General features: G+C 34.4%; 1 protein-coding gene across 1 annotated transcript in view; it reads left to right on the forward strand.

Moving 5' to 3' along the window:
* The window catches only part of LOC123656342 (protein real-time), a 100,302-nt gene that overhangs the window by 44,078 nt on the left and 29,526 nt on the right, over positions 1–26,698 (forward strand). The window contains exons 4-5 of the mRNA XM_045592039.1: positions 5,381–5,510; positions 6,356–6,532. Of these exons, the coding sequence (XP_045447995.1) occupies positions 5,381–5,510; positions 6,356–6,532 (307 nt within the window). The remainder of the gene's footprint in view (positions 1–5,380; positions 5,511–6,355; positions 6,533–26,698) is intronic.

Raw genomic sequence — 26,698 nt, forward strand, 5'->3', positions numbered from 1 at the left:
AACTAATAAAATAATATAAAAAGCGTAGGTACTTACCTACTAATAAAATAAAAAGCCTGCGATAAGAGTTTTGTATTACTTACCAGCCCGAATATCTCTGAGAGAGATGATGAGAGTAAGTATTTACTAGCTGTGCCCGCGACTTCGTCCACGAGGAATAGTAACTTTGGAGGTATAGTGACGTTCAGGACTTATTTATTTATTTTAAAACTTCTGTCATCAAACATACAAACGAACTCTTCAGCTTTATAATATTAGTATAGATGTACGCCAAAACATTCACTTATATGTAAAGAATAGTGATTGGCACTAATTCTTTACATATATTTTATTCACGCGTCGCGTCTGTACAAGTAGGTAATATTTAGTGTGTGTTTGTACGCCGCACGCGGCATTGTTTGATTTGCGGCGGCATCCTTTTCATAGAGCCGGCTCGTGGCGAGGCGGCGCGGTAGAAAGCAAGGAAACGTACTATAAATAAAGGAATTATTTTAATTCCAGTCATTTCCAATTGAGCTGTGCTTCGAGTCTAACTTAATAATTGTTTTTACTAATTCTCGTTGTTTTCTAAAAACGTATCACGTGTACAATTTAATATGAGTGACGAAGATTCAAATTATTCTAGTCCGAGTAACGAGAGTTTGAGTCACAGATCTAAAAGACCCAAAAGCAAATTTGAGGAGTTTTTCGAAATAATTCATGCATACCTATGCAATACCTGCAACTTCAGTACCTGCTGAGAGGTTATTTTCTAAAGCATCATTAGTAATTAGAAAACATAGAAATAGGTTAAGTGATGAGTCAGCCAGATGGTTACTTTGTATTAATTCTTGGTCAAAAAAATTGATATAAAGTATCATAACCTAATGATAAAGCTGTTGAATTGTGTTGTATTTTATTTTTTATTCAAATAAATGATAAATCGTAAAACTCTTTTATTAAATTTCTTATAAGTTGAGGGTTCAATCTCTTTCTAGACAGATAAGTATTGTTCTTTAAAATACAGTCAAGTTATTGTAATTAATTTGTTTTTTTACATGTTTTAGCAAATGTAAGCTTATAAATCATAAATGTTTATTAAGAAACAGTTACTTCCATGGAAAACGACATATAGGTCAGTTGATTTTTCGAATTTCTTATCAAATCTTCAGTTATTTATTAATCTGCTTGATCTTTACTATGGCTATGTTAATTCAAGCTCACAATGTTCCAATTCTAATACGTTTGTCTAAGATTTAAAGTAAACTTTAATAAATAGTAATAGACTAATAGGTAATTGCAAGACTTGCAAGACTCTTGCTGCAAGACCAAGACCAAGACCAAGACTGGGAGCGCAAGACCAAGACCAAGACCAGGTGTATTGGCGCAAGACCAAGACCAAGACTGGCTAAGTCTCGTCTTGTTCTTGCATTTGGGCAACACTACATTCAACGGCCCCCTCTAGGATTTACTCCTGTATCAGATGTTCGGAAACATACAATACACAAGCACAAACGCTCAGCCAACGACAAACATCGATACAAACGTCCGTCGTAATCGGGGATCGATGCAATGACCGTCAGCGCAACAGTCAGTGCTGCGCTAACACGTCATCATATTTACAATATTTTGTACATTGCTTATTGACTGTTAGATAAGGCGATAAGGCTTTGTGTCTGCACTTTGTATAGTATATTTTATATAGTTGTGCAATGAAACAAGTCCATTAATAAATAAAATAATTTTTGTTCATTTATCATTGTCCATTATCTTACGCGTGATGGTAGTTATAAGATAAGATTGATGCGATGTTTGATAAACAACATATAAATCAAACAGATCACAGCAAAATAATACTGTTTTCAAGCAGTATTGTGTTCCTGTTGGTGAGTAAGGTGACCAGAGCTCCTGGGGGAATTGGGGATTGGGTCGGCAACGCGCTTGCGATCTTCTGGTGTTGCAGGCGTCTATAGGCTACGGTAATCGCTTACCATCAGGTGAGCCGTACGCTTGTTTGCCGACTTAGTGAAATAAAAAAAAAAAAAAAAAAAAAATAGTCCTTTCGACCGTGACACGGTTTTGGGAGAAGGAAGTGTGGTTATATCAATGATACCGTCTCGCTACTTGGGATTACGGTTCCCTGTAGTGTGAAATGTTTGGGGTCCGGAGACAACAGAAACAAACGTCCAGAACACAGCGATCATTTTAATGACGTGTGTGTCCATAATTAACCGACTTCAAAAAAGGAGGAGGTTCGCAATTCGATTATTTTTTTATGCATGTTCAGAACTTGACTGGGTCGACTGATTTCGATGATTTTTGTTTTAATCGAAAGGCGTGTCATTTGGTCATACAGTTACATTTAATTGCGACACGTATTCGTCAGACACGGCAAAAATATATTTAAATTTAAATTACGCTAACGAATTTAACGATTTTTTCACCCGTCCTTGAAGTGTCATGTTTTAAATCTTTTAATATTTACAATTAGATGCACCGTATTTTGAAATGTGATGAAAAATTTGGGACACCTCCTCATACTCCTCTCCTTGTTCTCCTCCCACCTTAACTTGTGATGTAATTTATGGATAACTCGCATTGAAAAAAAAATCATCTAATATAATTATGTGTTGATATTTGAAAGCTAAATTTCGGAATTTATTTTTATTTAAATGTAGACGCATAGTGTTAAACGATTTGTTTATTGTTTCCTTACTTAGCTTTATAAAATAAAATAAAATAAAAATAGCCTTTAAATTAATTTCCTCAATTCAATCAGACGACGTCGCGACGCCTCAAAGGCTTAGGTGCGACCTTGCGGCTTCTCAGACATTAAACTAATTACATTTACAAGAAACAAATGCGATTATTACTATATGAATATTTTAATACTAATTATAACGTTTCATACATCGTCAACTCTGTGTATATACAATTAGAGTTTATTTTGCATTAGCACGTGTAACAGTTGTTGTGACACACGATAGACATAAAATATTCAATTTTACACAATTCTAATACGAATTCGTTGACATTGATAGAAAATTCTACATGTGACTTACTAAACATTGAACACATGCCAATGTTCCATGCAAGCTTAAAACTTCTTTTTTAATCTGTTCCATTTTCTCACGTTATAATATAGCCTATGCGACTCAGTGGTAGGGGAACATTCGATTTTTAAAATTGGTCCAGTAAATTTAAAAGTTAAATAAGATATTTAAATTTAAATTCACGAGTCACGTTATAATTTTATTATTTTATTTGCTGCAAATGCATACCATTGTCGATGACTTATTTGTATTTTTATATCTATTTTATATATTATGTTTATATGAATATGTATGTATATATGGGTATGATTATATATCTATTGTATGTACTCCTCCATGCCGTCCAATTCTTTGTCACGTCCTTTTCACGCTTGAGGTTGTCTGGAAGAGATCGCTCTTTTAGCGATTCCGCCTTTTGTACGTGTTCTTGTTTTCCTTTTCGATATAAATAATTCTTGTTTTAGCGTATAATAAAGTGTATTTGTATGTGTAATTTTGTGTCAATCTTTTATTTGAGATTATCAATTAGAAGCGATAAAAAATCTAATTTTCCTCTTTATAGCGTTAGACTCTTTAATACTTTTAATTCTTTAACGCCGAGTTGCACGAAACAAAATTAAAATTTAAGTAGTGATTAAACTAATTTAATCGCAAGAATTGTATGAAATTATTGTGATTAAATTAGTTGAATCTCTACTTAAATTTTAATTTGGTTTCGTGCAACTCGGCGTAAGAGGCTAAACACTCGTAAACGCATAAAGGATTACATCTCGTAAACAAATGCTTACACGTGTCTTAAATATGACTCTATGTGCGAGTTGGTTTTTTGTTATTTTTCTTGTAAAAAACCCAGAATATTTTATTATCGTAATGTCTTGTTTTATTGTTTTTATTGTAAATTGTTTAACTTTACAAGTTGTGAGGAACCGACTAATCTGCTAGCGGTCGTGGGTTCGTTTCCCGCGCCTTCACATCCAGTTGAGTGTGTGGCGTTTATTTTGTCTGTTATTCGTAAATATAAATCTAATATATAAAATTCTCGTGTCATGGTGTTAAACATTGAACTCCTCCGAAACGGCTCGACCGATTTTATTAAAACTTTGTGGGCATATCTGGTAGGTCTGAGAATCGGCCAACATCTATTTTTCATACCCCTAAGTTATAAGGGGGGGATTAAGGGTGTTAATAAGATATATGGGAAAGCAACGTTTGCAGGGTCAGCTAGTATATTTACAAATATCTTATAACATACATACACGGTCGTCTGTTCCCATGGTAAGCAACTTAATGCTTGTGTTATAGGTAACAGCTGACTGTAAAATATATGGCAAAACAACGTTTGTGGGTTCAGCTAGTAAATATATAAATACAAATATTACACCCAGACTTAGGCGGGAATCGAACCTTCAGCCTTAGGCACTCGACTGATAAGAAACATTCAATCTAAAATTAAATCTAGCAGTCGGAATTATTTTGCAATGTAATAACTTACAAGTATTACAGTACTGTAGTTTTCTGAGTGGGCACTCAGAAGAGCTCATGTGACAAGCAGGCATTTTAAGTGTCACTGTAAACTACCTGTTGTCACACGTGACCGAGAAATGTGGCAACACTTTATGACACGACGAAATAATATTCCTCAATCCTTGTATCTTATATTATTCTAAGTTGTTGCTCGACTTGCGTCCTTTAGATTATTTATTAATCGTTGCCTTATGTGTGTTACAATGAGGCAATGAAAAGTGATGTGCATTGATTTACACCACGTTAAATATTGGACACTTGGTAATGTTACGTCACAGGGGTCGCCCATTAATCAGTTCATGCAACTCATTTTAGCAACTTTTAACATCGTATCCCCGCTCTGGCGATGTTTGGCAAGGTTTTAAATTACCCTCCCTCCCCATATTAAAAAATCACGTGTATTTATTTCGGATAAAGTTAATCGAAATTTTCAGAATATGCTGATGTAAATTTTGAAAAATTTAGTATCCTGATACAAATTTCTAGGTTTCAGGGTGTTTGTTGGTTTTGTTTTTGGTTTCGTTATTGCGCTTTAAACGAGAAATAAATGATATCTCAATATAGCTTCCTCCACCCCTGTCCTCCTTCTTGTGATATTTCGTGATGTTCAACCCCCTCCCGCCTTTCGATCCTCGTATGATTAATGCATGACCCCAAAGCGCTTTTTATCGCGTGATGTTTTTAAGGTAGATCCTTAAAATCGTGATTTTACAATATCAAATACACTTAATTTTGCTGATATAAAATTGAATATTCCTTTCCATTTACGATAAGATCTTATTTAAGTGCAAATGTCATTATATTTTTTTTTATTAATACACCAGGTGCACCCGGAGAATCCCGATTGGACATGCTTCGAACAGAGCGCATTGCTCGACGTCAAGAATTTCTTTGGTCTCGAGAACACAGTGGAGAAAATTGCGATGAAGCAATACGCCGCGAATATCGCTAAAGGTAGGTAATGCAAGACCTTGATAATGATTAAAGAAATAATTATAAATAATATGTTTAAATACTAAATAACAATCAATATAACACAGTCTATTTAAAAGTTTACAGGTTTTTCGTTCTCCTGATAAGTTTATCTACATTTATTTCAGAAATGTGCATCTATATCGGAAGATATGGTCGTCTGTTCCTAAAGTAGGCAACTTGTCATTTGTCTACCTTTGTCTTATGTAACAGACGACTGGTAAACATAAATAGATCATACAATTTATATCAGATCTTTGCCAGCTTGATTATTGTGAAATTAAAACTCGGAACTTTTTATCCGATAATTTTTTTATGATGTTAATTTTATTTAAAATCCGCTTCGGTACGATTTTTTTGCAATTTTACGTGTCGTAAACTTGCCAATCATAAAACCGTTTCGACATCTAAAGGATGTGTAGTAAGAATTTGATGGAAACTGGCTATTTACTCATCCATCCCTAATCGAAGAACCTTTTTTACTTTGACCATTTATTCCTTCATCCTTTCTTTTCTTCGACCTTTTTTATTCTAGAAATATCACAATTATATCTAAATTTAAATTTCGTGCATCTTCTTCCACTTTCCAACACTAAGAATTAAATCGGTCTAGCCTGTAGCTTCCCACAGCTGGGTATAGGCCTCTTTCTCCATGTAGGTCGAAGCTTAATCCACTACGCTTCTCGATCACTATCAGGTATCTATGATAACAACCGGGTTCGACAATGTAACGTGCTCTCCGAACCCTGGTGGGGATACCCACAACGTCATAAACAAAATTATTTCTTTAAGTTTATGGGAATATTAAGCTAGTATTATTAAATCAGGAAAGGAACTGATCGAGGTGTTCATGAAAGAAGTCCACGCAACTGGCGTGAAGGACCTTCGACCCTGGGATGCGTCTAACCCAGCTCAGAACCGGGAACTAAGACGCGTAGTCTCTCGCAACACCGAACCGCTATCTCCTGGACCCGTTGCTGAACCCAAGAAGCATTCGATACCAGGTCAGTGTGTATTTCGCTATTTTGCTATGAATTTTATTCGTATTTACTTTGGGTCTGTTTCTCATCGGCTAGTTTTCGAAATATTCAGATCAATATACGACTATGTTAAAACGTTGACGTAAAATGAATAAACAATAATTTACCTCACACGACCAATTCCCCCCCACTGATGGGGGAAGAGACTTGTAGTAAACATGTTTTGGTTTATTAACTAAATTTTAAAATCATCGTAGCTGTGATTTCAATTACCACTTAAAAAAAAATCTTATAAAAGATATATTCTTGATTTTCCTCCTTAATAGCTAATATCCAAAACAACATATACATAATTATATATTATATATGGTTTTGTGATTGATGCATAGACAAGTTGGATCACTTTATGCTGTAGATATCAAAATAATAATCCAGAATTTCAAGTCTTTTTAATACTTATGATTATAAGTGTCTTTGGCCAATGTCTCTACGTTTATCTCGTTGGTGTTAAATAAATAAATCCTTATTTTCACTTAAATGTAGTGATAATTTATTATTAATAGTCAAGAAGTTGTATCTAGTTTCTTTTGTTAACTGGACCATATTCACAAGTACCCTAAAATCATAAAGTTACATTGTTTACGGCCCAATCTGCACTTGAAAGCATTACAATAATTGTTTACGAATATTTAATAACAGTGTGTACCTACTAACTGTGTCAATCGGTTTCACTTGCCGTAATTTGAGCGAACAACGTAGGTACTAAAATTTTACATAGCCTCATAGCCTTCGTCGGTAAATTGGACTATCCAAAAGAAATAAAAATTTCAATTTGAACCAGTAACTGTAGCTCGAGTGAGATAGTAGTCATAAGGACCTGGTCCTAAGTGCCCTTATTCCCATCACTTGTCAAGGTTTCTTTGAAGCAGTCATACAAGGTGTCCAATATTCAGTATCTTGCAACAGGTGCCGACTCTTAGAGTATATAACAGATGAAGGTCGACAACTAAAATCCCTAACTTTGTATTATTTGTGTCGAATATGTTTTTATATTGCTGTCAAGACCATGATCTGTGCATGTGGTCACTGAGGTAACCACAACCCATACACGCATCACAGCTTCTGTCGTAAGCGCCGTGTCAACCGGGGTGTAGGGTCGGCAACGCGCTTGCGATGCTACGAGGCTACGATTATTTTTTTTATGCAACGATATCCGCTTACCGTCAGGCCGACCGTACGCTTACGCTTATTTGCCCACTTAGTGGTATTAAAAAAATGTGAATCAAATTAAATTATTATTTTAAGATAGAAAGGTCGTTTAAATGTCATATGTATCTGCGGCTGACGTCAAACGGTGACATTAAAGGCAATCTCACCTCCTCCACTATAAATATCCAACTCGAAGTTAGATATAGGCGTGAAATTATATTTCTAGAAGGAAAATATTGTCATCTAAGTTTTTAACATTCATTATCAGTAATACTATGGTGTTTTATGGTTGCTGTAAAGTATCCGAAACTTCGGACATTTAATAATAATTGTGTTTGCTACCAAACGAAAAAAACCGACTTCAATTAAATCGACAAGTAATACAACGTAAGTAGACGAAAAAAAAAAATAACAAGCGCACTAGTCGTCACTACGATTTTCAAGGGTTCCCCTCGATTTCTCTGGGATCCCATCATCAGATCCTGGTTTTCTTATCATGGTACCACCCTTGTAATATCTCCTTTCCGACAAAAAAATCAATTCATACACGACGAAGTTATCTCCAAACATATACATATTAAAAAAAAAAAAAAATATATATATATATATATGTGTGTGTGTATACGGTCAAATTGAGTAACCTCCTCCTTTAAAAAAAAAACTTAATAAACCGCGATCAAATCCGAAAAAGTTGTTTCATTTTAATGAGCGAAATCGCGTAAACATTAAAAAACTATCTTTGTTATTGATCATTTTGAGTTCCCGTTACTTCGCTACTATTACAAACAACAAAACACACGGCACGTATCCCGCTTGACACGTAAATCATAGTGCATTAAATAAATCTGCCTGCATTACCGGTAATGCAATACGTGGCTTTGCAATACCAATTTGGAATGCCCGTTAATTAGTTATGACGTTACACTCGGGTAGATTAGTCAATATCCGGCCTGTCGGTAATTTAATTGCCTTTAGGGCGATGTTGTTCCAGTGATTGATTTACTTTGCTTTTTTACTAATTATTAATTAATGAATTACTAATAATTTTTTAATTGGATTAAGTTCAGAAATTAGCCTGTTAATGCCAAAAGCCTCGTCTCCATATATGAGGAGGGTTGAAGCAATAATCATCAAACGATCGTTATTTGGTGTTAATGATAATAACTCGGACCAACTGCTTGGTATATTCTCCGAAATACGGATATTCCAAACCTCAAAAGAAAACTTAATAGGAGTCTTCTAGACACACAGAGTACTAAGGCCTATCAATAATGTCTGATTGGAGTCAAACACAGGTATATATAGGCAGATACAGTAAAATACTTATAAATATAAACCTTTAACTATTTTTATTTTAGGCAAGACTTTGTTAGACGTTGCGTTATGTTTTATAGCCTACAACCTTTATAATTTAATAGGCTTTTAATAAATAGAATATTCCTTATCGGATTGATAGGTACCGAGGCTAGCATGTACAAATATTAACGTGCTTCAGTTCTGCATTACAATACTAGCTGTACCCGCGATGTCGTTCACGAATACACATTTTGACTTTAACACATAGGGTATTAGGGATTAATTCTACGTGACATTGGCGAAATCATTTATGCTATCTTGATGCTATTGGTAGCCATTATACCAAACAGATATGGGAACTATGCTGTATTTTGAGATAACTGCTGTGAGTGCTAGCTCGTATTATGAAGACATCGCGCCTAGCTTCAAATAGATTCATTCGGTAGTTTTGTGGCGGTTGCTATATAAGATACCGATAGACAGGCAGACAGATATATATATACAAAAAAAAATACAGTTGTGATTTTAATGTCGTTTATAGACCACGTATATTTTTGGAGGGTACTCCAAAATATTTTTGAAGTTTCTTTTGGCACGTTATGGTAAAATGAAGAATAGTAATTTTTTAGGATATGCGCACACCGTCACAAAAAATCCGACACCCTGAAGTTAGCTAGTCAATGATGAAGTTAGCAACGTGAAGTTAGTTAGCCAATGAAGTATAACTTCTTACGTGCGTACATAAGTACACATACACTTTTTTAATATCTTAAACGTACAGAATTAATGTCAGTTACAGTTTTATCATAAGACAATATAGATAAACTACTTCAAATCATAATAAATATCGTATAAAATAATTGTAAAGTGCAAAAACGACGAAGCATAAAATGTTTACAACCCATTAATATTATTTAAGATAGCAGACACGAGGGCGTCCATTCTGATCGTAAATCTATATTATAAAAGCGTTCTCCATATTTATGGTTTGGTAAGACTTAGGTAGAAAAACCAGTCTGAAAAATGACCTAGATTTTACGGAACGGTCATTAAATTATGATGTTATGTATGTGGTTTTATGGTGGTAACGAAAAGAGTACTTAGATGTTTTTAATTTGTACCGCAAAAAGGCGATTGTAATTATAGTAAATTTTCAATAAAAAATTAGGTAAAATATCCTACATCTCTGTACACAATTCTGATCAAACTTAAAAAATATTTATAATTTTTTTATTAATAAAATATGGCTCCCGCAATTTATGTCTTAGTTTTTTTTGATAAGCGCTATCTATTATCGGAAGGTAGAAACAAACGTCCTTAACATTCACTGAAAATCAATTTAAATTTCGAATAGTCCAGACCTCGAGCATGATTGGCAATCCCCTCATCAGATTATTCGAGCGGCAAACGGTCTGGAGGAAATGGCAATGAAGCGTCGTCGCAGTTTCGGGGGAACCACATTGGCAAATATTGCCACAGTCCGAAATAGATTGCCACTATCGACAATTGCTTAAAATTCTGTTCTCCTTAAACGCTTAACGACAGGCGAGCGTTGTTGTTATTGAATAGAATTTTCCATTAGCTTGTCACGCAAGAATTACTTCTTAGTGTAAAATTATATTATTTTTAATTACCTGGTTCTTGATTTTGTCATATATATTTTGTAACGAAAAACCATAATTATTGTAATAGAAAAGATTGCGTATTATGACGACGGGTCGGTTGTTTTGCTTTTGACGAGATTGGTATAAGTTCTTTTGAGATACAATGTTATGGTGGTTTCGATGGCGTAGGTACTATTGAAACCTAAATTTAAAACTAGAACAATAAATGTCACAGATTGGAATATAATCGAAATTGTAAACAATATCGCCCTGCTGTACGAATGTCAAAGATCAAAATAATAACCTCATCTAGTAGATTTACGTGATTTTAATGTACGCGATAAATCAAGATCAATTTGAAATATTATTCATATTCGCTCTAGTAGTTTCTAGAATAAATAATTTTCACACACGAGAAGCTAAAGCCTTAAAAACTTTTATATATTTCTATTTCAAATACAAATTAATTTTCAAAATTAGCGCTCTCTTTTTGCAATTAGAACTAATACAGTTACGTAAAACATTGCAAAAAAAAAAAGAATTCTGCGTAATCGACAATTTTGTTTTAATTTTTAACTGGTTAAAATATCTTTCTATCTTTGATTAAATATATATAATCAAAGCTTTCTATATATTTTTTATTTTTTTTTATTATATAAATTCACACTGTCGCTATTTATATTGCGACAATTTTTAAATCATTGTCATTATTTGATTCTGTTTATCGCCTCTCATTTTTTTTTAATATATATTATTATTATTATTTTTTTTTATATTATAATTAGCGAATGACGAGGATAAATACTTGTTTTTTTTTTCAAAGTAGTATTCAGTTATAAAAGATTTACGATCACGATATTTTGTAACTAGCTATTCGTATTATTATCACTCATTCTATTCAGTAATTTCATTACAGAAGTCGTTCCATAATGGGTAAAAGCTTCGCAAGCTCACGAGATAACGTTAAGTTGAAATTTGTTTTTGTATACGTGTGTATGTACGTAAGTGTGTATGTATGTAGACATCTCGAAGTTTTCTCGAAGACGCCTGAACTTGTAATGATAAGTGCGCATTAATCTTCTTAAAACTCTGTCCCTGTCCTGGATTTAGGTCTACTTAGTACTAAGTGCTATGAACCTTATATATTTGTGTGTTTATTAAGCGTGGGTTGAGCTTTGTTCGAGGGATCATTATTATTTATTAAACATTTCACGACAACAAAAGTATATAGTTTATTATAAAGCTAAAAATTTTATATATTAAGAAATGTCGAGGCTAATTTATTATATATACTAGCAACCCGCCCTTGCTTCGCTCGGGAATTTAACAAAAATTTTAAAATATTTTTTCCCCAAATTTTTTTCAAAATATAGCCTATGTGACCCGCGGATAGTGTAGCTTCCTGAGAGTGAGAGAATTTTTCAAATGGGTCCAGTGGTTTCGGAGCCTATTCAATGCAAACCAACAATCAAATCTTTCCTCTTTATAATATTAGTATAGATGTCTCGAATCCAGAGATCTCAAGTGGGATGTAATTTCTGTATCTTGGTTACAAACACACAGCACATAGACACGAACGCTCAGATCACGACAATCTTCGTCCGCTAGCGCAACAGCTAAAAGCTGAGACTACTACGCAAATCAAATGTAAAAAAAATATAATTATCTACTATTTTTATGTCTTTAGAGTCGAATGAAACCGGAAGTTAAAAAATACTATCTATGACCAGCTGCTCTTGGGCATAGGCCTCTTTTATATACAAAAAGAAAATCATGTTAGAGAAAAAATAATCTTAATGTTATTTTACGTAATGTTACCTAAATACGCAAAAATTTCATCAGACACCAACTATCACATGAAATACAAGTATTGTTTATTTATTTTTTTTGATACTTGGAGGACGCATATTGTCATAAATATAAAGGATTCATCCAGAAGTAAATTTAGCGAGTTGTTGAGGTTTCCCTGAATATTTCATCACCGTGGGCGTTCCGACTAACTTTCAAGTACTCGAGCGAATATTCTCCTTTACATGCAGATTAGAAGATAAGGATTTAGTCGAGCACTTATCTTCGGGTCTACGTGATATTATTGTATTAGCATACTTGTATTAGGTCGTTTGAATGAAATTTCGTAAAGATTTAGACGGATAGGTCACGTATTTGGTAGTCTAGATTTTTATCCCGGCAAACTAATTACATGTTTTATTTAAAGCGGCTTCTGTAATGGTTATTATGACTGTTAACTTTTTTTTCTTAATGGTTCTAAGGTAAATTTATATTTGGATATTTTTTGCGGATATAACATTACACATTGTTTTAACAGGTACTTTTTCGTTTTGCGTTTGTTTTCCAATTTCTAGTTTCGATTTTCTTTCCTTGTCTCGAACTAGAGATGACTAATATAACTTTATTTTTAGTGAAACGCCACTTTACTTTCCTTTTTTTTTAAAGCGTATGGTTCACCTGATGGTAAGCGATTACGTTGCTTATAGACGTCTGCAATGCTAGAAACATCATAAGCGCGTTGCCGACCTTATCCCGAATTCCACCCAGGGTCTCGGGTTACCTTACTCACCAACAGGAAAACAAAACTGCTTGAAAGCAGTATTATTTAGCTGTGATCTTCTTTAAAGTCGAAGTACTATCCTAGTTGAGCAGGAAATTTCGTGCTGTGCCCTACTTCAGTTTACCGTGACGTCAAAGTAATTGAATTTGGACCTAATTGAATTTGGACACGGTTAAGAAATCGAAGCAAATATTTCAATTGAACATTTTCTTTTTAATTCGTTATGTCTTGCTTTGTTATTTCGATTGTGAAAACTTCCCCAATTTCATAGTGATTTTCGTTTATTGAACAATTTCTCCAAAATTTCAAATTTAAAGATGACAATCGAATAGACTGGTGTTCATTTTCTTAAATCTTTGTCGTCAAGGATTATATGGTATGGTATCTATAAATACAAAGGGCGTACTTACAGTATCAGATCCAGTGGTTGTCAGCGGATGTGCAACGTAAGGAATAGCTGATGTCGCCGACAATTGCAATACAAAAGTGACCTATTCATAGACGGTCTATCCATTTGTCGACCTTTGAAATACAACGAGTACAATAAAATTCTCTTTTCGAATGTTATATGCGTAATTTTGTATAAGGTGACATATATTTTAGAAACAATATTTAATTTTGTGCAGTATTTGAATTTCAAATATCGATAATTTCTGATAAGGTCGAAGGTCAGTTTTTAGAAAACGAAGTTATGGCCCAATAATCCTTTTAGTGCTTCAACTTCTCAGTTACCCTTACTCCCGAGGATCACCAGTTGATATTATGGGCTGTTAATTGACTATTGTTTCATCATTTGTTAACATTATGTTATTTGACCTTATTAGAAAAAGCAAATTAGTATGTCATTTGACTTACTATAAAAGGTCCGCTGGCTAGCAAATTTTCTTCGGTTTTGAGTTTGTATCGACTCCCGAAATATTTTTCGATACATTAAGTTCGTTTGACTATCGAGTCTTGCTTTTTTTTTTAAATAGATATACATAGAAATATTATATACCTATATAAATATTACGCAACGGATGACGAGGTAAAGGAAGCAAGAACGAAGTATAAAAGATTGAAATCAGTAGCGAAAGAAGTTGTGTCTAGAAAGAAAGAAGAACGAAAGGATGATTTTGATAGGAGGCTCACTGAAGATTTCCAGTCAAACATTAAGTTTTTCTGGAAATCCATCAAAACAGCCAGAGGAAAACTTTCTCCCTCGGAGCTGAGCACAATCAGGAGTCAAGATGGGAGCGTTATAAATGGAGAAGAATGTGTGTTAAAGAGATGGAAAGAGTATTTTGAAAGTGTGTTTGAAAGAGAGGAAGTGCAGGTACAACATCCGGCACCTTCCATTGAGAGTAGTATAAGTGTCGATGAAAGTGAGATAAGCATGGACGAAATAGTGAAAGCGCTGAAAAGTATGAGATTAGGTAAGGCTGCAGGGTATGACAGGATCACCGTCGAGATGCTGAGGGCTGGACAGGGTTTAGTGGCTAGCCAGCTGTACTGCCTTTTCAATTTGTGCTGGCGAAATGGGCAAGTACCGGAAGACTGGTGCAAAGCCGTAATCGTGCCGTTGTATAAGGGAAAAGGGTCACGGCAGGACTGCATAAATTACCGCGGTATAAGCCTTCTCAGCGTCGTCGGTAAATTGTATGCGAAAGTGTTGATTGAAAGGGTTGTGAATGAAACAGATGAAAAAGTATGGGATGCACAAGCGGGATTTAGAAAGGGAATGGGATGTACGGATCAGGTCTTTTCTTTGCGGTGCATAGCCGAAAAGTTTTTAGCAAAAAACAAAAAGGTCTATTGCGTGTTCGTGGATCTGGAAAAGGCCTATGATAGAGTGGTGAGGAATGAATTGTGGTCAGCATTGTCCGTGTACGGTGTGAGCGGCGCACTCATGCGAGCACTACAATCTCTTTATAGGGATTCTAGTGCTTGTGTGAGGATAAACGGGGCATACACTGAATGGTTTAATATCGAAAAAGGTGTTAGACAGGGTGTGTAGCGTCACCGTGGCTGTTTAACTTGTTCATGGACAATTGCTTGACAGAGTTAAAAGAGAATGAAAGTGGGTTGAGAATGGGTGAGTTACTCGTCAAATGTCTTCTCTATGCTGATGACCAAGTACTACTTGCGTCCTCGGCCGAGGAGTTGCAGGAGATGGTAACTGCTATGAGTGGAGTTTTTGTTAGAAAGGGAATGAAGATGAATGTAAAGAAGACGAAAGTGATGGTGTTTGAAAGAGATGAGGTAGTGACAGACTGTAATATCGTGATTGGAGATGAACAAATTGAACAGGTGAATGAGTTTGTGTATCTGGGTTCGAAGTTTACAAGAGATGGAAAGTGTGAGAGTGATATTGAAAGAAGAGTGAATGCAGGAAACATGGTGAACGGAGCTTTGAACTCCTTTATGAGCAGTCGGAAGGTGTCTAAAAAGGCTCGTTTGGCTGTGCATGAGGGGGTGTTGCTTCCGACACTCATGTACGGAAGTGAAAGTTGGGTATGGCAGAAGAGACATGAAAGCAGAATAAATGCAGTTGAGATGAGAGCGTTAAGAAGTATGATAGGAGTTAAACTGAGTGACAGGATGAGAAATAGTGAGATAAAGAAACGGTGTGGTCTGAAAGAAGATGTAGTGGCAAAAATTGAGAAAGGTATGCTGAGATGGTTTGGTCATGTCGAGAGAATGAATGAAGAACGACTGACGAAAAAAGTGTATAAGGCGAGTGTGAGTGGAAGTGTTGGAAGGGGTAGACCTAGGCGGACATTTCAAGACCAAATCGGGGACGTCTTGAAAAAAGGCCAGGTCAAGAGTACCCTAAACCGACGAGCATGTATGAAGGGAATAATGAAAGTGGATGAAGCGAAACAAGTATGTAAGGATCGTAGCAAGTGGAAAGAAGTGGTCTCTGCCTACCCCTACGGGAAAGAGGCGTGATTATATGTATGTATAAATATTACACCCAGACTCAGGTGGTAATCGAACCCGCATCCCGCGGAGCAGAAAGGCCACTATACAAACTGCGCCAGCGAGCTGGTTATAGTTATATACCCGAACAGGTGGTACCGTAGCCAGAAGCCAGTTTAAGTTTAACCAAGCGATATCACCGTGCCAAATATTCCTTCAGCCTCGAGATCAAATATTACACGGATTGGATCCTTTTGATCAACAATTCTTGGAACGGTGCCAGTTCTAAGATTACCAGTCAGGATAAACCTTGGTAGGACGTTTAATGAATGCGGAATTATTGGAGCTCGTGTGTTATCGTGACATAATACGTCTTGCGACTTATTTGGACTTATTGGGTAACCTTGTAATGTTTATGGTTAGCTGTAACTCGCCTTCGCGTGGATTTATTTTATTTGTGTTGAACTAAAATCCTTTTTTCATAAATTCATCAGCCTGAGTTCCCCCTAATGCTCCAAATATATAAATGCCAAATAACCTACCTCAACGCTATTTTTTTGGTTTCGTAAGTCTTAAAGTTGGTAAATAAGGCTGTAAGGCTTAAGTCCGCCTTTTGCGCAACATGTTATATATAACAAGCTTAAATAAATTTTTATAATAATACGTGAAGCAAATACTTTGTAACCCTTTTTACGAAAACTGCGCGGACGGAGTAGTATGAAATTTCGCACACTTATAGTTTATGTAGAGAAAGAGTGCATAATGCTAATATTATTTTAAAATTATGCATAAGAAATACATTAAATCACTAAAAAAACATTACATACACTACCGCGTATTTGACACACACAAGCATATATACTCTTTTGTTTATTATTATAGAAGTACAGTCTTTGACAAATGAACCTTAATAATGTTCAAACTTATAATTTAATTTCATTATGGTCGATGTTCGACCTCTGGGCGACCACTAGTAATAATAAATATATAAACAAAATATTCGTTATAAAATATACTTAATATTCGTTTAAAAGTTCGCTTTTTAAATATCGGCCAAGTTAAAAAATATATATTTGTACGTATACTATAACGTTAGTAGACAGACAAAAATCTGCTTCAAAGTATTACAATAATGACTCTGATTTTTTGGGACCCGATTTTGTTTAATTTAATGATACAATTAGTTAATTCATTTTTGCATTTGAATTAATGACTCCCTGGTCCCGAAAAAGTTTGCATGATTGCGCCAAGGTCACGTAGAATGAGAGACGAAAAAGATTAGTCGGTGCGGTCGAGATGACAATCTAAATAGAGTTTTGGTGACCATAAAAATAGTAGATATTTTATAGTTAAACGTTAAACTAAAACAACACAAACATTTTATATACGTTAAAAATATATGTAGATGTCTATTTAGTTCTCTAATGTATAAGCATGGATATAATTTTCGTAAAATATATACCTGATCGATTTAAATAGGCTTTATTTTAATGTGTAGTTTAAAAAAATAAGGTATTTTATTTAAGGTATATAAGTAAAAAGAAGGATCTAAAAAAGAGTATTTACTTCTTGACGTAACCTTTGTTTAAGATACCAAAATTTACTTTATTTTGACTGGCCTCTTAACGTAGTTGGCAGTGGCCTAGGTTTGTGTGTTGTATACCCAGCTTGCAATTTATGTGTGAATTTATACACATTTTGACGACCGCTCTGGTCTAGTGGTGCGTGGCCGTGTTGCCACCTATTCAACGGAGGATTAGTGCAAATATTTATTTCCGGTCTGGCTTTCTGTCCTTGTGGGTCTCCCCACTGTGCCTCAGAGAGTACGTTATTAATCTATTCACTGCTGGACACAGGCCTCCACAAGTTCGCGCCAAAAATGGTGTGAACTCATGTGTTTTGCCCATAGTCACCACGCTGGGCAGGCGGGTTGGTGACCGCAGGGCTGGCTTTTTTACACCGAAGACGCTGCTGCCCGTCTTCGGCCTGTGTATTTCAAAGCAGTTGGATGGTTATCCCGCCATCGGCCGGCTTTTTGAGTTCCAAGATTGTAGTGGAACTGTGTTATCCCTTAGTCGCCCCTTACGACACTCACGGGAAGAGAGGGGGTGATTATATTCTTCATTGCCGTAACCACACAGCATAATATAGATATATTGAATATATTAGCAGTGGAGTAACGTGGTGGATTAAACTCCGATCCTTCTCCTATATGGAAAGAAGAGAAAAAGAGACCTATGGGATGTTACAGCCTGAAGCGTAGCGTATATATATTAAAAATATCTAAACATATTTCAATCAACAGTTATCTAAACGACAGGCATTCAGTTGCCTATGATATTATATATATATATATAATTTTTTTTATTAAAGAAGAAAAAAACCTTTTAAAATATTCCCAGGGCATGTAAGAAATGAGAAAGGGTCGTATCATCACGACTGCCTCGGTTTACGTAATCGTTGAGCGCGAACCTACGACATTTCAGATATCACATATTCTCATATAAATCAAAATTTTTGCTAACATCTCGTACTCGAACGTGTTTATTGGATTTTTCGTGTTCGTGTTCTTTCTAACATGAGATACGTTAATGTACATATCTCATTCGTCACACATTACATCTGAGCGATCATCTTAGTAATGTATATGATAATAATTCATACATATTTGACGATGGAAGCGACAAAAGATTGAAGGATGTGTATAAAAAACTATTGGATATTAATCTATACAAATAAATAAAATTGAAGTGTCTGGTTGTAATATTAAAATAATCGCTTTTCACTAAATGTATATGGATGTAGACACGGTACATATACCAAAATAACATTTTTTACAATTTTTGTGTGTCTGTCGGTCTGTCTGTTTGTTCCGGCTAATCTGTGAAACGGCTGGATCGATTTTGAAGGAACTTTCACTGGCAGGTAGCTGTTGTAATAAGAAGTAACTTAGGCTACTTTTATTTTATAACTCTGCGAAGTGAAAATAACTTTTTTTTATTCCACGCGGACGAAGTCGCGGGCACAGCTAGTTTAAAATATATTTAGTTTTGCTCGCAAACATGTACATCGACAAGTAATACAACGTAGGCAGTTGAAAAATTGTTAATTAAATACGCATTATTAGGGATTATTCAAATAGTACTCGTCAGACCTTGATCAAAATTTTAATGATAATACACGACAAGCGCCAACTCTCGTTTAAAAAGAGAATAAAGAGATGAATGATACATAGATAAAAAATAAAGTCCAATTGAGAATGTCCTTCTTTTTTCGAATTCGTTTGAAAAGAGAAATATAAATCCTCTAATTTTAAGATGTATTAGTTCTATATTTTTTTGCGTTAAAAAATCTATACCCAGAGAAAGCACAAGGCTGAATATCTTTACGTTACGGCTTATAGAACTGCGTCAGTAGACATGTACTTCGATAATAACGTGGTCAGGTATTACTAAAGCTAGGGACCAGTAAAAGTAATTGAAGTGAGTTATTGGTTCGTCCTTTGAAGGCTTGCTGAGGTCGTGGAGCAATTGTTTTTTGATTAGGGTAAGGTTGAGGGGCAAAGAAAAATATTGATTTGGTTACATACGCATTTGTCGTTTTCCTTTGTCCGGAAGTTTGAATGATACGTGCGATTAAATAATAGGTTTTTATTGCTTATATATATATAAGCAAGTATATATATATACTAGCTGACTCGGTAAACGTTGTCTTGCCCCTAAACAAGACAATTAGGTTGACAATTTGGTTGACAATTTAGGGTTGTATGTATTTTTTAATGTTGTATCATAAAAAAATAAAAAATAAAAATAATTTATCTAAATTAATACACCAAGAAATAAATAATTTAGGGGTGGACTACCCTTAACATTTAGGGGGATGAAAAATAGATGTTGTTTGATTCTTAGACCTACCCGATATGCACACGAAATTTCATGAGAATCGGTCAAGCCGTTTCGGAGGAGTTTAACTACAAACACCGCGACACGAGAATTTTATATATTAGATATATCTCAATTTCGAAACAACGTTTAGGCACTTTTTTGATTTATTTATAGAAAATCGGGATCGGACTTTTGTCCATAGTTTAAATGTTAAGGAATTTAATTATTTATTGCTAGTACGAGTAATGAAAAATGTTAATTTCGTTCCCTACATTTTTGTTTTGACTTTTTAAATATACTCAAAAACGCTGAAAAGCAACGATAACCTTCAGTTTTTTCTTAATCATATTGCCATTCATTATTTTTTTTTGGTTCATTTTTTGTCCAAAGAATCGATATTGTGATTTAACGGAAAAATGCTGAATGCATTCCTTCAGTTTCTTCTTGCTATTGTAACGCAATTTTCTAAATATGTAACCGGGTAAGGAAACAGGACAGATTTAGGAGACAGGTCAGGTCTTCTCATATCAAAATATAGTCTATACTCGTATAACTCTAGTGATAACGTAATCCTTGTGAATGAGATTTTAAAATCGTTTTAGTATTTTATTTTTGTTTTATCAGTTAGCAACAAACAATGAAATCGTTCCTTAGTATATAATCTAATATATAAAATTTTCGTGTCATGGTGTTAAACATTGAACTCCTCCGAAACGGCTCGACCGATTTTAATAAAATTTTGTGGGCATATCGGGTAGGTCTGAGAATCGGCCAACATCTATTTTTCATACCCCTAAGTTATAAGGGGGGGGGGGGGGGATTAAGCGGGTTAATAACATATAGGCAAAGCAACATTTGCGGGGTCAGCTAGTATAACTATAACAAAATATTGATATTATGTACCAATGATAAAAGTATTATACGAAATAAAAAATACCATCACAGAAAAAGTCATAAAACACAGTTCGTTAATTTATACTTACACACGCATATGTATATATACACTGGAACAGCATTAAACCTGAAACAGCTTGCTTTTGTGTCGCATCATGACATTAAAAAGGTCCGTGTTTAGGGCATAAAAGAGCAAATAATACAGAATACGTTTCGTGTTTATGTATAGAGCGTACAAAATTAACGGTCTTATTTAGACAGAGACTCGTCGACTGTAGTGTAAGCATTATGCATTATTCAGCTTCTGTTGAGCCTAATGTTTGCAAATTAAACATTTCGGTGTTTTCAACGTTTACGTTTATGAGTTTTGTTCGTAACATTTTCAACGAAATAATGAATCCTCGTGATGATGATGAGGTTTCTGTAAAAAAACAAAGTTTTTTTTTTTAAATACAGTAGTAGATTTTTTGTTAAATATTAGTTCGCTCCTAAAACCTATTTCTTAATTGGTAAAATTAGATTAAGTTCAGCTACTTTTTTATTTAAGGCGCTTCCCTGACCAAAACGCCGCGCTAGCCGTTTTTTGTGCACTTTTTTGGAGCTATCTACTTGTTAATGGAAAAAAGAATCAAACTAATAAAAACACAGTTAAATTCTGCATAATTTTGACTATACAATGGTAGATTTAGTTTTTTTTTTTTTAAGGAATAGATGTTAAATAATCTCCTCACAACGATACCACAAAAATGAGAAATAGTGATTGATAATATGCATCTCCTCGTAAAGTAAACATTATTTTATTTTGCAACCGACACCAATTGATCGACAATTGAATACTGAACAATACGTAAGAATTTTTTTTTCAAAAGACCCAAATTTGAATTTTTATAGATTTTTTTCTAAAATCTGGGCGTATTCACTACTGTAACTCAAGCACAGGGTATCGGAATTCAGTCTGCCGCAAGGTTTGGAGGGAGAAGCTTGTGTTGTTTGTCACCGTGTCGGGTAGCGCACGCTCAATTCACAATATCAATTAACAATAATAAATTTATTAGCATCTTGTTAGCATTTATTGTTGAAGTTTATTTTAATTAGGTTTTATCTATGATATCTTGATGATTATCTATGATAATAAAATTTACTTTGTTTTTATTTTATTTCTCTACTTACACTGTCTGAATAATAAAGATAGATTGCTTTTTAACCGACTTCTAAAAAAGGAGGAGGTTCTCAATTCGACTGTATTTTGTTTTAACCGACTTCCAAAAAAGGAGGAGGTTCTCAATTCGACTGTATTTTGTTTTAACCGACTTCCAAAAAAGGAGGAGGTTCTCAATTCGACTGTATTTTTTATGTAAGTGGATATGAACTTTTAACTGGGTGGACCGATTTCGACAAAAAAATTTTAATCGAAAAGTGGTGTGTGTCATTTGGTCCCATATAAATTTATTTGAGATCTAACAATTACTTTTCGAGTTATATCTAATAATGCGTTTTTACTTGACGCTTTTTTTGTCTACCTACGTTGTATTATACCACATAACTTTTTACTGGATGTACCGATTTTGATAATTCTTTTTTTTGGAAAGGAGATATCCCTAGTTTTGTACCATGATAAGGAAACCAGGGTTTGATGATGGGATCCCAGATAAATTAAGGGGAACTCTCGAAAATCCGCATAACTTTTTACTGGGTGTACCGATTTTGATAATTTTTTATTTAATCGAAAGCTGATGTTTATTATGACATTTGATATCATCACATTTAAATTTTATTGAGATCTTATAACTACTTTTTGAGTAATCTTTGATAACGCCTAGTTACTTGACTGTTTTTTCGTCGATCTACGTTGTATTACTTGTTGATGTAATTGAATTTTCGTTTGCGAGCAAATACAATTATTAGCAATAAGATCGCCTGGTTGAACAATTTGTTACTATAATTGCTTGTTATGTAAATTTTGTTCTTTATTTACATGCGCAATAAAGTATATTATTATTATTATTATTATTATTATTGATAACTCGCCTTCAATCCAAAAAGTCAACACCAAACGAGTATCATGAATACTTATACTTCACTACATAGCATAAAACAAAGTCGCTTTCCGCAGTCTGTATGCTAAGATCTTTAAACCTACGCAACGGTAATATAATAATGTACTATTATATAATATATACATAATAATGTAATACAATATAGGTATCTAATATATAAAATTCTCGTGTCACAGTTTTCGTTGCCATACTCCTCCGAAACGGCTTGACCGATTTTGATGAAATTTTTTGTCCTTATGCGGTATCTATGAGAATCGGCCAACATCTATTTTTCATCCCCCTAAATGTTAGGGGTAGTCCACCCCTAAATCTATTTTTTATTTTTTAGACAAAATTTTTAATTTCTATTTTTTTATGATACAACATTAAAAAATACATACAACCCTAAATTTTCACCCTTCTACCACCAACCCCTATTTTAAAATAGCGTTTAGCGGCAAGACAACGTTTGCCGGGTCAGCTAGTTTTTTATATATTAGTATCTTTTCATCTATATATATTTTATATTTAGTATCAGCATTGCACCCGTGCGACGCCGGGACGAGCCGCTAGTATTAGAATAAAAGTTGAAAGTATTCATTATGAACGTAAGTGTAGTGACTGAATTCATTACCAAAATTATTTACGCACCAAAAAAATAAATTTAATTTACTTTTTATTGTACACAGCAAATATATTATACTAATATTAAATTTTAAAAAAAATATATATATTAAAAAAATTTAAAAATATATTATATATATATTATATATTAAAAATTTTTTTTTAATGAATGCCATGTCTACGGATTCCAAGATCTATATTTTTTACGCATATTCGTAAGTTGTTTACCAAATGGCGCTAGTAGTGTTTTACGAAGTATTGTAGAGGTGGGGTGCGGCAAAGAGGGAACGAATGCTCAAGGTTATTTGGTCAGGGTAGCGCCTTAAGCCTTTTTCTAGCAAATTATAATAAAGTTTTACTTCGCAGAAATAAATAATTGATAATTATGAAGGGTTGAACATTTTCTTTTTTAAGGTCGGTTTATATTTCTACGAAGAATGTTATATTATTTTTACAAATTAGGAATAAAGATCGGGTGTATTTTTGTAAAAGGACAGTGATAATAAAATTGTAATTAGGTTGAAATGAGATTGCATATTCCATCCCTTATACCTTTCCTTGGACTAATATATAACCCCTACCTATCCACCCTCCCGCCTTATATCTAACCTACCTTTCTCCTCACAGGGACATCCCAGTCCGGTGGCGGTTGGAAAAACCTAGTTATGACGAAATCTTCACAGAAAGAATTAGGAAGTCGCAGCAAATCCGCAATATCCATTCGCGAACCGAATAATGACAGCCAATCTTCTCCAGAACGAAGCAAGTCAGGTATAACTTCACCAGAACTAAAGAAATCGTTATTGAGTAACCTTAATCTAAATAAGAGTAAACAGAAGTTCGAAGATAAAATGTCTACAACGCGAGTTAAAAGCGAAACGAGAGTGAAAAGTGGAGTTTGGAGCAGAAAGGACGATGGTAAAAAGACCGAGAAGAAAAAAATAACGCTTAGTAGCTTAGATTTGAACAGGAAACACGATTCAGACGATTATTCGCTGAAAAATCTCCCGAAACCCTGCAACTGCGATGATCAGAGCCCTCAAATGGCAAGCTTAACTCATCTTGTTACAAGGTGGGACAGCTTAATCCTCCTGCTGTTGGGTGTTATGGTTATAATATTGATCATGTCGGCGCCTTTGTCGTTTTTCTTCGTGCGGAGGTTTGAACGATAAGTAAAATTGAATTAAACGTTTCTGTTTTATTTTTTATTGTTTTATTTTTTTTTAATTTTGAAATAACGCTTAAGTCAATAGTAGAGGAATTTTCGTCCAGAGCTTAATGTTAAGAAAGTAACCTTTTTTATTGCTATTACGTGTAATTTTACAATCAAATGAAATATTTAATAAGTAATCTCTTGCACACAATTTACGATTCAATTTCTTCTTTTCGATGACAAATAAAGTTTCGACGTATTCGGGAAATTGTGATTCGGAATCTGTGCGGAATGCACGAGAGTGTTCCATTTTGCGACACGTTCGCATTCTGTTCGTTTGACAAGAGTTTTCGCAATTTCCGTTTACGCAGGAAATTTTATATGTGAAAAAAAAAAAAAACTATGATGTCACTGCTAAACTAAAATATAATCGTTTTAAACACCATAATTCTTTATACATGTATAATAAAAAACTGTAAGTCCTGTTCGATGTATTGAAGATATTTTAGGGAAAAAATTCGTCATTATTCAAAACGCTTCAGATATAAACAGTAGGTACTGAACGTTAAATGTAAAATAAATGGTTTCGCGTTATATTCATACTCGTGGGATGTGAGCAGCTGACGCTGAAACTCTCACTGCGAATGATAAAGTATCAGATACTTACGTAACGTCCTTTGGTAACATATAACTCGTTGATGTTTCGTACTATCTTTCATCTACTAGGGCCAGTATCACCGTTTACTGATTTTAGATTTATTATTATCCTATCTGTAAATTATGTCCGAGATAAACTATATATTTTGTTTTCAACAGGTTGTGAATAGAAATGTCTTGCAAAGGAAGTGCCGATTTTTATCTCTTACATTTCTTCATAGTCAGATAATTGTCTGAAATTTTATGAGGCCTCAGTGAAATTAACCAATATTGTTGCAGCCTTTTAATGCTATATTTCTGGGCTTCAACCACTTTTCCATGGATAATTCAACGCAAACGGGTCAAGCTTGTTCCATTATGAGTTAATACGTAACAATACAAGAATGAATAAAAACCATAAATAAATAAACAAGACATAACTAAACTGTAGCTTTCAAAAAGACCCTTAATCATATGCTGCGTCTGTTATGACACAGTGCTGCTCTTCCGCAATTACATTTGTTCATATTGGGACAGTTCGAGATAAATTTTAAAGACAAGCTTAGCGCTACTCAATTCATTGCGTAGTCAATTTGGGCTCGCGGCCACCAAGTGCCGATTTACGTGATCTATCTTCCAGACCATGGTTTCAATTACAGCGTACACTTCAGTTAACTAATTAGTTACAGTGGACACTCTACCCACTCGTCGGCGGCGACATTGAAAAATGTACTATAGATCGATAAAGTCTTATTAATTTAGAAGTTTCGAGAAAGTAAAAGACGATTAATCAAATTAATTGGGCCGTGGGAAGTATAACGCTAAGGGCCGGCTCCGCTGACTCACCCTAATAATTTTATAAGTATTACTATATTAAATAACCCGCTTTTGTTTTTTTACGACATTTTCCAATCACTTTTATATAATTTCAGGATAAATTATAGATTTTAATTTTAAAGAATAAAAACTTTTTAAAGACACTTCTACGAACCTCTTTTTTACTAGTCTAAAATTACAGATTTAATAATACTTAAACGTCCCACACACAAAGATCTTTCACTCCCGAGATAAGACGACACAAACATTCATAACTTACGCTTCAGCCTGTAATATTCCACTGCTGGGCATAGTCTTCATGTAGTAGAAGGATCAGAGCTTAATCCACTATGCTGCTCCAATGCGGGCTGGCGGATATATTCCCTACTATGAGTAACGATCGCTATCAGGTGTTCATGATAACAACCGGGACCGACGGCTTAATGTGCTGTCCAAGATATGCGGGGAGACCTACAAGGATAACCAGACAGAAAAAAAATGTTTTTATGAATATTATTATCCATCTCGAGCAGGACTCGAAATCGCAGTCGCCGGGGTGTGAGCGCGT

The sequence above is a fragment of the Melitaea cinxia genome, chromosome 9 (assembly GCF_905220565.1).
Source record: "Melitaea cinxia chromosome 9, ilMelCinx1.1, whole genome shotgun sequence".
NCBI classification, from domain to species: Eukaryota; Metazoa; Arthropoda; class Insecta; order Lepidoptera; family Nymphalidae; genus Melitaea; species Melitaea cinxia.